Below are 12,050 nucleotides of genomic sequence, written 5' to 3'. Positions count from 1 at the left end.
TATCAATTTTATACTGGTAAAGGGACAATATGCACTCGATTTTCCAGTTGAAGGGAAACTTTGACAAACAATGTATACTACTGCATCATTTTTCTGTATTTTGTTTCGTGGAGTCAACCGAATTTTGGCGATGACTGGCTCAACATAATGATCGACGGTCAGGATTTAACGAAACGACGAGAGAAAAGGGGTACCAAAAATGGAAGAAAATGGTTTCGAAGAAGCCTCGCGAAAACTCGTGACCGATACACAGACGAATCCGACGAAGAAAGTGACTCATTTTTCCGGGGAGGAGAGAAAGTGTCCAAGAGAAGGCTGCGCCCGATCGGATCCCGCGATCAATAGTCGTGCGTGGTTCACGAACGGAAGCGGATCGTCCAGGTGAAACGGAAGAAAGAAAAGTGGAATGATAATAAGCGCGGTATCGTGTATGTTCCACGAATATTATGTAAGTGCGACGATCGATAAATTAATCGTTCACGAATCCTTTCGACGTATTCAACTTGGATTAAATTCGATATTCAATTAGAATTGGATTATCTTCGAATGCAAGATTTATCTCGTATTAAAATATACTTCATTTAACGGGTAGTGCCATTTCTTTTAACACTAAAACTACTAAACAGTGAAATTGACTAGATTGCATTTCCTGGTACAAATTACAAGAATAGATTTACTCAAATCTCTATTCACTCATACCTCGGAACGTACATTAATAAATCAATCTATTTAATAATTTATTACCAATTAAGAAAGTATTCTTACGATTTCAAATAATTTGTAAAAGAAGAAACTCTAAATTGGCCATTTTGCTTTATACTGGTAGTTCCAGTGTTAAATTGAATTGTGACTGCAATCGTGGTCACATCGGTTACAAACTAATAACTCACATTCTATGGATCACAAAAAATTTCCGACTGAAGTTATTTACATGTAGTGTCGCGCATTCCTTCGGACTTTCTTTAAGAAAGTTAGAGATAGTTGGAACGCGATTAAATGAATGCTAGCTACCTCTTTTTCCTTTATCAATCTCCTCCTCTTAATATACTCACTGTACTATCGTCTTTACAGGTTTACCATGAAGGATAAAGGATTTCTTCAGCTGTGTCTTCTTGTTATTTTGCAATTGTACGTTTATATAGGAATCTCTGGTAAGAAAATGATGGCTTCGCATTAACGTTTCAATTGAAACGATGACTATAAGTCTGTAATAATATAAAATATTATTAAATAATAATATGATAATATGATAATATGATAATATTGTTAATATCTGTGCGACTTTGTCAGACAGTCTGTCAAACGTTTCTGTCATCGAACCACCGGGATCATGGTCCGAGGTTCTGGAAAATTGGGTGGTGTCCGACTCGAGGACACTCAGAACGCCGAAGGTGATGAAACTAGGTGACAAGACTTTAATGGTCACAAGTAAAATATCGACGCCGAACAAGCGAGAAGTTACCGAAACCGATCTCTACCTTCTAGGTAAAAATATGAAGCGTTTTTAATATGCTTAATACTGTGGTAATCACCGACATTCAAAAAGATAAGCGTGTAAAGGATAATAAAGCAACTCGAATAATTTTATGTTATGTTATATTCCGCTCCGTCGAATCGTGCAGCATCAAAATGCTTTAACGTATTAACCCTTAGCACTCGAAAATTTAACAGTATAAACGTTCAAGATTTTCTGACGGAACATTGGTGACATTTTTCACAAGCAAATTAAGGAATTCGATTATTTTATCTTAATATTTCATGTATTAATACACTGTGCAAAATTTGCTACTGACCATCGAATTTTATAATTTTATTGCGTCAAACCAAATGGCGACTGAGAGTCGTTAAAATCAGAATTATGTTGGCTGCCATTTCGAAGAATACCGATTTCTTGAGTTGTATCTGTTGTCTATTCTCTATTCTTAAATTTTTTCAGGAGCTATAGAGAAGCTCGTCTATAGAGTAGATTTTTTGGAGAACCGGTTAAGAAGAGCAGAAGAACTCCTCTATTACGTAATTTCTGGAAACGTGAACCAGAAAAGTGAGTTACTCGTCTTTCGCGTCTTACATTTGTCATGGTTAAATTTCTTATTATTAAAAATCTTATTTTACAGAATCTTGTCCAGCAAACTACACTAAAATCGGCCAGAACTGCTATCACTTCAGCGACCGCGAGTTCGACTGGAAGTCGTCGGCTAGTCTCTGCCGCGGAATGGGTGGATATTTGCTAGAATTCGAGAAGGATGATGAGAAACGAGATGTATTCAGCAGTTTGCAAATGAATTCAAAGTTAAAGGGGAAGCATTTCTGGACAGGAGGGCTGAATCCCGGTCTCTTGTGGATTTGGGCAAGCAGCGCGAAGCCGGTTCATCAAAACATGAAACAGACCGTACCTGGCGATGGCAGGTGAGAGATTTTTATTCATTTTCCAAATTACCATTATCTTATCCGTAATAAGATATAAAGTGTCAAGGAACAATAACTCGAGTGACACGTGTAACGAGGTCCGCACTTTATTTGAAACGCAACAGAGTGTAATTATTACACTCGAATTAGTTTCTGTATACACATAAATCTAGGTGTCCGTTGGATCGTCGCAATTAATACGAAGGAAAAGCGTATATATGAGGTCGTCCCATAAGTTCATGTCGCGGTGTGTTTATACTTCTCACGAAACGTTTTGTAATCACAGACCTGGTAACTATACCTTTATGCTACAGTTTAGTCAGTAGAAGGTATTCAAGAGCGACAGGTTATGAAGTTATACAAATTTTATATTTAATAAAGCTATGTATGTTACATATATATATATATAATATAAAAATAGGCGGTACGAATGTATGGGACGACCTAATGCATGTTGTACGTGAATCAGTTGAGACTTTTAAAAGAAATATTATTATCGGAATTCACAATCCGATTTACTTAATTTTTTTACGTTTTTGTAGATGCCTGAAACTGTCTTACAATTCGACGTCCCGACTATACTCTTATCACAGTGACGATTGCGGGACGAGGCATAGATACGCTTGCAAATTAACGGTAGACGATGAATCAGCGAACAGGATAGAGAAAACTGCGCGGGCGTTGATTGACACGCAACCTTAAACGATAAATAACGACTGAGGTAGATTTTTAGCGTATCAGTGTAATATTTATAATCCGTTTAGAGTTCGAAGCGGGTATGAACCTTGTATTTCTTTTTCTGTCGCACGTTTCTCTCGCAGTTAGACGACATCAATTACATAGCCGCGATAGTATTAGAGACTAAAGTCGAGGCTAACGTCTTTGCAGATTTGTGACTCATAAGAAGGCTTCGTTTCTCTCCGTTCACCAGTGATAAGGCTTCATCACTTTCGATGATTATACCGTCGTTCTCTAAAATTAATTGCTTCGTAGCTTTGATACCATCTGGATCTACGCCGCGACAACAATCATTGATCACCCCAAGAGGGTATCCCAATTGAAGACCGCTTAAGCAAGTGGCTTTCACACAGATATCGTAAGCTACACCGCAAACAAACACATGTGTAACGTCGGACCTACGAAGAATCTTCAGCAACTCGCTGGAACCTGACGAATCTTTCTCAAGAAATGCCGAGTAAACCTCCTTCTCGGGGTCTTTACCCTTTAGTACCTAGAAAATCCAGAAGAGAAGTCTCTCCTTAATGAAAAAATTCAAATTACCTTATAGACTTGACACTATACAAGATCACAGATTAAAAAGATTTGTTGATAACAGGAAAAGCGAAGAATAAGTTATTTTATTGTATTTTCTTTTGTTTTTCGATACCTGTTCCGAACCAGGCACGATCACCAGATCTTTATGCAACTGGGCACCCCAGCTGTACATGACGCAATGTTTCGGCCACAGTGTCTGCTCCAAATAAGGTTTCGCGAATACCACTGTGTCAAATAATTTTGCCTCCTCCTTCGTTACCTGCAACCACCCAGACTTATTGGAATCTTTTGTACAAATAAATTAGAAAGAAAGAAATAATTGTATTACAAAAATATAAAGTATTGAAAATCCGAAAGTGTAGGGTTTTCCTATATAAAACGTTTTGAAATTTGTAACGTACGGAGTTTGGATAATATATAATTAACATGTAATAATGAGTCAACGATCACTCGAGTCATAGTTGCGCTATAAATTGTCGGTCGTGAACAAAGAAACGCATATAAGCTTCTCAACAACAACAAAAGTTCTCAACGCGGTGTATTCTCTAAAAACCTAATTAATGGACCAAATAAACCAAAAACAATTTTTAACTGATTTTTTAAAGCCTAAAATATTCAATGGTAATATTCGTAGCGCTCAAATGACTGATTAAATTGAATTTCATTAAATTTTTTCGCAAAAGTCCTAACAACAATGGTACAAATGCACTTAGTTTGAAGTCATGTTCTTTAAAACTCTTTCTAAGAATCCATTACGCAAGCCCAACGATTACATAATATAATAAATTACATGTTTATAACACATACATCCTTCAACGACGTAGAATGCAAATTTGAAAAAATAATTTACCCGACAGTCGCAATAAGTATTATTTAAATTCAGGAGATAATCGCGGACAGCATAAATAGTGCAAACCTTGTACATGTATAACTGCAAGAATTATATATTTAACCGACAATAACTTGGTAAAAGTAATTTTCAATTTATTGTTGGTTTCACGTTGAAAACGGAAAAACGACGAATGATCGATTTCGATGAGTTAATGGTTTCAGCGACTTCCGGTGGCATCACGTACCTTCGAGTCTGTATGAAGTTCTCGCGAATGCAGATTCTCGTAGAAGCTGATATGATTTTCGGGGTGCCAATCCAGCGAATAAATAATTTTATCGAAAAATCCGTGTTTGATCAAACGGTTTATCGGTTCCACCGCGTCGAAACCATTTTGATTAGCTCTACAATCACGTAAAGCTAACGATCCGTCGATAAAATCGTTCTGCATATCTACGACCACCAACGCGTTCACCGGCTCAACCATCATTCTCAACCATTCGTAAAAACTGTGTTTGATAAAATACTTATTAAAATTAAGCGTGTACTTCAATAATCCTGTTGTTGTATTAAAATTAAATCGACTTCTCTCTTCCGATAAGATCCGTGAACTTTGAATTTATTCATATAGCTATGGAAAACGATTCCACTTAAGATAAAAACATCTGTATTGTCGATTACGATGCGAATTACAATTTTGACTTTGTTATTTTAACCCTCTATGGGCCGAATTTTGTTTCGTGATTACAACAAAATTTAGGCAGTATGAAATTAATAAATATCAACATACGAGAACAAATTAACAATGTATTCAATAGTTTCAATAATTATATTTAAACGAATATATTTTGTAACTTTGAAGTTACAATATGGTTGAACGTAAACACCTCTCTGTACAAAAGTTTAAGCTGATTAATTATTTAATGTCGTTCGTCATTTTGCAATAAAAAATTGAATAAGTCAATTTAACCCGGTATACACTGTGAAACAAATTTTGACCTATGTTAGTTTTTGCAATAGCCACTATGTAATTCTTATAGAGTTCCTTACCCTAAATACGAATCCGAAAATCAAATTGCTGGGTCAGGTCCAGTTTTCGAAAAAACTGGGTTTTTGTAAAAACGGTCGAATTTTCCAGAAAACCAAGTGTTACGTGAAAACTAAAAACGATAGGCAGTTAAAATTTGTCGCAAAAAATAAAGGAGACTTGCCCGATCACGTAGCTATAAAAATTTTGAATTTTGCGTATCATTAAATGTTTGTAAACGGTGATCAAAGTTTAAAAAAAGGTAGATGCGCGTACTTTGTATGCACTTCTGTTACATTTCTACGAAAAGTGGGTTGGGCAGCACAAATTTGCTGTGCACCATTGGATTCTGCAGACATTTCTGAAGAGGAACCCTCCCGTGGGAAGCGTGACATCGGTTTTTCTTTGAGACAGGGTAACACAGCTATGCAGGGCCGTGACTACGCGCTGTATAGTCCTGGACCCCGGTCACTTCTTATATGTATATATAATGTTTAATTATTTTATAAATTTTCATCATAGTTATGAGAAAGCTTTTCACGATCGTTCCGTTTTAAATAATTTGCTGTTTAATATGTGAATACACATATACGAGTAATATTATTACGATGATTGACACTGAAACTATCGAATCAGTCAAGATGGTCGGTATAAATTTTATTATCTGTCGATTATTAATATTTTGAAAGTATTAGATATGTGATATGTTTTTAAAAACTAATCAAGTTTACTGGAACTATACCGAATATTCAAGTATACTCGGTAGTATTAGTGTTATTTTAAAAATACTTCCAGTAAACATCCATTGTAGATCGTACTTTGTTTAATAGTTTTTTATGTCAAATTTAATACTGAGAATGATATCATTAGATGTACCATTTAAAAAATCGATTACAATGATGTTTTTCCTTTTAGAAAACAAGCAATTTTTATTTAATTCGGATTATTTAACTGATTATAATAAAATAAGAGTGTTAATTGGATTAAATGTTGATTTATCGATATTACAAATAGTCACGGCCCTGCATAGCTGTGGCCAGCGAGCGATGGCCGTGTGGAGCGAAAGTTCCGTTCGCGGCATTTCCTTACTCTGTCCCAAAAAAAAACCGACGTCACGCTTCCCACGGGGGGGGGGGGGGGGGTAAAGTACGCGCATCTACCTTTTTTTAAACTTTGATCACCGTTTACAAACATTTAATGATACGCAAAATTCAAAATTTTTATAGCTACGTGATCGGGCAAGTCTCCTTTATTTTTTGCGACAAATTTTAACTGCCTATCGTTTTTAGTTTTCACGTAACACTTGGTTTTCTGGAAAATTCGACCGTTTTTACAAAAACCCAGTTTTTTCGAAAACTGGACCTGACCCAGCAATTTGATTTTCGGATTCGTATTTAGGGTAAGGAACTCTATAAGAATTACATAGTGGCTATTGCAAAAACTAACATAGGTCAAAATTTGTTTCACAATATATATTGATGTGTGACTTTGAAGTCACATGATCCTATAGGGGGTTAAATTACTCTGTTATCTATATGTGATTCCGCTAATCATTCGTATTAAACGGTCACGCTACGTTGCATGCACTTCCGGAGACGGTGTATTGAAAAATGCCGTAATTGTACATTTGAATACTAAAGCATTCGTACGCATGACTAAACAACCTATTGTTTATTTTATAGACACGGCACATATACATACTTACACATGTAATGTATATATATATTTACTCACATTTTCCATTCTTTTTCTTTTAGGGCGCCATCATGATCGTTGTCAAACATATCAAACATATCCTTGATCCTCCAATCATGTTGCTCGAGCTCGTCCGGCGGAAAGAGTGCGCCACAAATCAACCGAAAGTTTGAGTAATTTAAGGCGCTCTCTACATTCGGTACATCGAGATTGGCTAAAAATTTCTTGGCAGTCAGTTGTTCCTTCCGGCCAAACAAATCGATTTGCGAATTAACGTTGTTCGTTTCCATGCTTCACGTGGGCATGAAGTCAGTAACGCTTCGATGCAAATAATCGTTATCAGTTGGATTCCGTTCCCTGCTCGAAACAACCCTCTTCGCTGTAAACTGTTATGAAATAACTGTGATTAATTGGCGCACGATTCACCATCGATTAATCTGAGCAGATAACACGAGCTTATTTTACGAAGTGGTCCTAACACCTAATGCTTTGCGCAACATCCACGCGCGTCCACGAATCGATCGCCGTATATATGTGCTGTGAACTTATGTTGCCTTGAAATCTTTTTTCTGTACCTGGACATTTATGTAATTCAATTTTAAATTGATCACTTAAAGAAACTAACATGCCCCAAATGTCTCGGATTCTCTCATCTTTCCAAAAAGAAAGAATCATGATTCATGATCACACGTGTTTCAAAAATAAGTGTAATGTATAGTTAGGTTCAAAGGTATCAGCCGATTACGACGAAAGTAACAGGTTTTATTCGAAAACGGCGGCTCAAAAAGTAAAACTTGAATGAATCTATTTTGAAGGTAGTACGTTAAAAATTCGGTACAGAATTTCAATGTGATAGTACAGCAGCCACGGTTAAATTAAATTTCAGTATTTCGTTTTCTTTAATTAGAAAAAAAATAATGATACTAGATGATTAGAAGATGAGAAGCTTTATTTATGAATTAAAATTTCATGGTTTCTTTTATTTGATTAAACGTTTCACATGAATGCGATTGTATACTGGAATCAGATTATAAAACTCCCTTATAGAACGGTCGTTCAATAAAATACAACGTTTAATAGGAAATTCATTAGTCCTCGGACTAATTGGCGAGATATATTCGTAACTACCTGTATATAATAATTGTAATCTGCAGTTGCTCTTGCTCACGGACGTAATTTCAAAATTACAGGAATGTTGACAAACCACCTTTACCTGCCTTCACTGGCGGTGTAACTGACAATGCTTACCTTAGATCCTCTTTATATATAGGAATCCCAACGTTAACAACCTATTGAACCACAGCGCACTTGTGCGACGATTGAAGAGACACGTTGATTGAAAAGTCATTTAAGGCCGAAATCTACGCAATTGGAGTTAACATGCAGAGGAATATAAAGAGTATTACTTTAACCGTTTTAGTGCCGGGGGTTTTTAAAAATCCGTGTCGGATTGTGCCATGCAGCGCGATAGCGCTTCGAATTGACGATCATGACCAAACATCGCGGCATATTTCACTACGGTACGCGAACAGTGCGATCGTGCTGCGTGGCGCTAAAACGGTTAAACAAACAAATTGAGCAGAAAAAAATTATATAGGGAGGTTTCATAACCGGAGTATACATAAATTATGTACGAGTAAGAGAAAAAAGTATTCGTCATACACGTCTACTATCAACTTGTTTCCAATAAACCGCTCAATTAAAAATTATTTAAACTTTTTATCAAGAGTTTAGCTATCTAATGTAAGTGATGTAAGTAATTTTGAGAAGTTCCACGAAATAATGTTATATCTATTCTTTTTCCATTTGATAACGGGTTTACGCAGCGCGCATTTAATACTTACATGAGGACCATTAATTATCAATCTCTCAAGGTAAAAGTACGTAAAAAGATATTCAATGAAATGCATGTGTCATTTTTTATCTGTGATATTATCATTATTGATGTTAATCATAACTGGTAATTTTGAAAATTAAAATTTTTTGTCGCAAATAATTGAATGATATAATATAAACTACAGTGAAGGGTGTAATCGGATGGAAGAAAATACTTGGTTTTTGCTTAATGAAGCTTTATTATTTATCATAAATAATTGAAAATAAATTAATTTAAAACTGGATGTAATTACAGTTAATTGAATTGCGGAACCTAACAAAACATTTTAAACGATAAATAAGTACAATTTTATTAATAATTTATTCATTAATAATCTGTATTAATAAATATTTTATTATTTTATTAATAATTATTTATCGTTGTAAAAACTAAACATATCGAACAAAGGTGTAACATTGCATTACAAATACACGTCGCAATAATAAAGTCATCATTTCGTATTGCCTCTAATAAAAATTGTAATAAATTCCATTTTTGCGGAAAATAAGAAGAAACATTCCTGGATGGGCATTTCTTCTTCAGTGTTTGTTTAGAATGTTATATCATTATTATAAATGATAATTGTTTTTATAATAGTAATAATAATAATATGCGTGTTGTTTATTAGTCTAATTGAACAGCAGAACTTATCGCCATGACTTCATATGACTTTTGTAAAATATAACAAATAAAATATATAAAAACTGAGTTTGAATTTAAGTTCTAAAAACCCTAATTCTTATTATAAACTAGGTAAACGGCGACATAAAGCTTGTCTTGTTGCTGTGATTTCAGATGCCATTTTGTTAATAAAGGGATGTCTGATCTTCCCATTGGTTGCAACAAAGAACTCTTCCAACTCACCAGGAACATTGTCTCTCTTCTCATACTCATATGCTTGCATTATTAAATCTAGTCTGTCCAGATCCTTCACGTATTTTGCTTCAGGGGATTCTTGTTTTTCGTATTCCTATATAAGTACAAAATAATTGTGTTATATGAAGAAACATCAAACCAAATGAAAGCTATTCTTTTATAATCTAGGGATCTGATAATTCTAAGAAACTCTATTACTATCTCACATCATAACTTTATAGCTTCATTGTATGTTTGCAAGGTGATAACTTATCATAAGTATTTAATACAAAATGTAATTATCATGTCACAGAAAATAAATATAATTTGAGACAAAAGGCAGTAAAGAAACAAAACATTTGTGAGCTAGATACAGTGACTGCCTAGTTATTCTCAACCACATCTAAGTTAGCTATTGCAAATTTTTGTTTATCTTTACTGCCTGTCCTTATCAGATGGTCTCAACTATATATTATCCTAAGAATAGATATTACAGTAATGTACTATGTATTCAACTGAACCTTACTCTAAACATCTCCAATATCATTGGTCCCTTATCACCTAGGAGTTTACAAATCTCTTCCATAGCTTCATCTTCTCGCCTATGTTTTTCATCAGGCGCAACTCCACAGTGAGGTGTTATATCTCCTACAATACACTCCGCCAAGTCATGGATCAAAGCCATCTGCATGATTCTATAAATACAAAAGAACATTGCTTGATTAATAGAACTTAAAAAACAACAAATCTCATAAATAACATAATAATACCATTTCATACTTGACTTTGTCTAACTGTTCATCGTTATCCACTAGGAAAGACAACATAGCCATCCGGTACATGTGCCCTGCAATTGTCTCTGGATCAGTGATGTTTCTGATGACCCATCCTGTCCTCTTCATGTGCTGAAATTGTAAAGATGTTTCTATTGATATTTAGACCTTAGAAAGCAAGACATTCGACAGAGACAGCAATTCACAAATTTCTCCAAATTTGTTTTAAAATTAATAAAATTATAAAGTTACTTTAAAGATACTTTCGTAGTTATACATTTTTGTGGATTAGTTCACATAAACTAGAATTGATCATCCGGTTCTATCAGATTCAAAACAACTTGACAATTTCATCAATGTTTCCCCTATACTGGACCTAGAATCGTTGCTGTATGAATATGAATGTATAAAAAGCCTAATTATTATATAAGAAACATACTGTATACAATGCAGCAGCGATAGCATTATTAAAAACTGAGTCCGTCCGATTACAGCTGATCGAGGGACTGCCAAAACTGTATACCCCTATACATTATCCTTGCACGCGTTTACCGAAACTACGAGTTTATATTTGTCACAATGCCGCCTGGTGACATCTCTATGACGACAGAGGCTCACCTTCAGTCGTCCAACTAATTCCATGAATTCTTGCAAATTTTTCAGGTCCATATCGAAGAACTGGTAATTCTCTTTTCCTCGTTGATTTGAGTAACGAAAGCCAAAGCGATATCAGACGCGGATCGTAGACGGGTATTTTTTCTAAGTCAATTCAATTTCGCGCACAATTTTTGAGCAACGACACGAACTCAACGTCAGAAAAATAATGGAACCCGAGAAGTACGAATCCTTGATTGCACGTGGAAACTTGTAACAAATGCTGTCCACAATCCGAAGACTGAGATATATGCATCTGTCCCTAATGTACCTAGCACATTCGCCTGACAATAAGTATGTCCGCACTGTCCAAATTTTACATGTTAAGTGAAACAGGCTACCCCTACTTTGTCTCCGTTGTCAAGGAAATCAAGATACTAAATGCGAATCCATCTGCTACTGTCTCTATGTTGAACACGAAACTCTAATTGTAAGTTCTCTGTTTTTTTATTAGTGATGCTGCTGTCCTTTCTTAGCACTACCGAGTGGAGGGGATGAGTTTGAGGGGCCCCACCCGTAGCAACTCGGAAATAGGTTATGTACTATTTCGTGTATGCAAGTGTGTTGAAATCTATTGATGTGTGTAAGAGCATAGATGGCGCCATTAATTTCGCGCAAACTCCTTGTGAGAAGGGATGTACAGGTTGTTTATTGTGATCA

The 12,050-nt window shown here is 35.3% G+C and overlaps 3 protein-coding genes across 10 annotated transcripts; 1 reads left to right on the top strand and 2 right to left on the bottom strand.

Annotated features, from left to right (window-relative positions):
* Nucleotides 1-351: 351 nt before the first annotated feature.
* On the top strand, nt 352-3,108 carry LOC116430888 (perlucin-like protein). 2 transcript variants are annotated; one of them, XM_031985567.2, is made up of 6 exons: nt 352-448; nt 1,072-1,151; nt 1,295-1,485; nt 1,937-2,041; nt 2,115-2,406; nt 2,949-3,108. In XM_031985567.2, exons 3-6 carry the CDS (start codon nt 1,395-1,397, stop codon nt 3,106-3,108), a joined length of 648 nt encoding a protein of 215 aa, XP_031841427.1. In that variant the 5' UTR covers nt 352-448; nt 1,072-1,151; nt 1,295-1,394. The 2 variants fall into 2 exon arrangements, with proteins under 2 accessions (XP_031841427.1, XP_031841416.1); XM_031985556.2 differs by having other exon boundaries at nt 1,291-1,485.
* On the bottom strand, nt 2,498-8,737 carry LOC116430857 (nicotinamidase). 3 transcript variants are annotated; one of them, XR_004235811.2, is made up of 6 exons: nt 8,361-8,471; nt 7,272-7,618; nt 4,758-5,019; nt 3,794-3,940; nt 3,191-3,637; nt 2,498-3,103 (listed from the first exon to the last, which is right to left on the bottom strand). XR_004235811.2 is itself a non-coding variant. In XM_031985494.2 (5 exons), exons 2-5 carry the CDS (start codon nt 7,520-7,522, stop codon nt 3,242-3,244), a joined length of 1,056 nt encoding a protein of 351 aa, XP_031841354.2. In that variant the 5' UTR covers nt 7,523-7,618; nt 8,481-8,737; the 3' UTR covers nt 2,498-3,241. The 3 variants fall into 3 exon arrangements, 2 of the variants coding, with proteins under 2 accessions (XP_031841354.2, XP_031841342.2); XM_031985494.2 differs by lacking the exon at nt 8,361-8,471 and adding an exon at nt 8,481-8,737 and having other exon boundaries at nt 2,498-3,637; XM_031985482.2 differs by having other exon boundaries at nt 2,498-3,637.
* Nucleotides 8,738-9,287: 550 nt separating this feature from the next.
* On the bottom strand, nt 9,288-11,947 carry LOC116430895 (5'-deoxynucleotidase HDDC2). 5 transcript variants are annotated; one of them, XM_031985588.2, is made up of 5 exons: nt 11,176-11,339; nt 11,014-11,112; nt 10,744-10,868; nt 10,490-10,658; nt 9,288-10,078 (listed from the first exon to the last, which is right to left on the bottom strand). In XM_031985588.2, exons 2-5 carry the CDS (start codon nt 11,050-11,052, stop codon nt 9,851-9,853), a joined length of 561 nt encoding a protein of 186 aa, XP_031841448.1. In that variant the 5' UTR covers nt 11,053-11,112; nt 11,176-11,339; the 3' UTR covers nt 9,288-9,850. The 5 variants fall into 5 exon arrangements, with proteins under 5 accessions (XP_031841448.1, XP_031841473.1, XP_031841441.1 ...); XM_031985613.2 differs by lacking the exons at nt 11,014-11,112; nt 11,176-11,339 and adding an exon at nt 11,662-11,947; XM_031985581.2 differs by lacking the exons at nt 11,014-11,112; nt 11,176-11,339 and adding an exon at nt 11,355-11,946.
* Between the last annotated feature and the right edge of the window lie 103 nt (nt 11,948-12,050).

This window comes from Nomia melanderi, chromosome 3, assembly GCF_051020985.1.
Source record: "Nomia melanderi isolate GNS246 chromosome 3, iyNomMela1, whole genome shotgun sequence".
NCBI lineage: Eukaryota > Metazoa > Arthropoda > Insecta > Hymenoptera > Halictidae > Nomia > Nomia melanderi.
This window is presented reverse-complemented; position numbering and strand designations above follow the sequence as displayed.

Coding starts and splice junctions, on each gene's coding strand:
- LOC116430888 (XM_031985556.2), top strand. Junction 1,152..1,290: donor CGTTTATATAGGAATCTCTG/GTAAGAAAATGA, acceptor CGACTTTGTCAG/ACAGTCTGTCAAACGTTTCT. Junction 2,042..2,114: donor TGGAAACGTGAACCAGAAAA/GTGAGTTACTCG, acceptor CTTATTTTACAG/AATCTTGTCCAGCAAACTAC.
- LOC116430895 (XM_031985581.2), bottom strand. CDS start 11,405: ATGGACCTGAAAAATTTGCAAGAATTCATGGAATTAGTTGGACGACTG. Junction 10,659..10,743: donor GAACAGTTAGACAAAGTCAA/GTATGAAATGGT, acceptor TTGTATTTATAG/AATCATGCAGATGGCTTTGA. Junction 10,079..10,489: donor TGATATTGGAGATGTTTAGA/GTAAGGTTCAGT, acceptor GTACTTATATAG/GAATACGAAAAACAAGAATC.
- LOC116430857 (XM_031985494.2), bottom strand. CDS start 7,522: ATGGAAACGAACAACGTTAATTCGCAAATCGATTTGTTTGGCCGGAAG. Junction 5,020..7,271: donor AAAGAAAAAGAATGGAAAAT/GTGAGTAAATAT, acceptor TATCAAACACAG/TTTTTACGAATGGTTGAGAA. Junction 3,941..4,757: donor AACTTCATACAGACTCGAAG/GTACGTGATGCC, acceptor GGGTGGTTGCAG/GTAACGAAGGAGGAGGCAAA.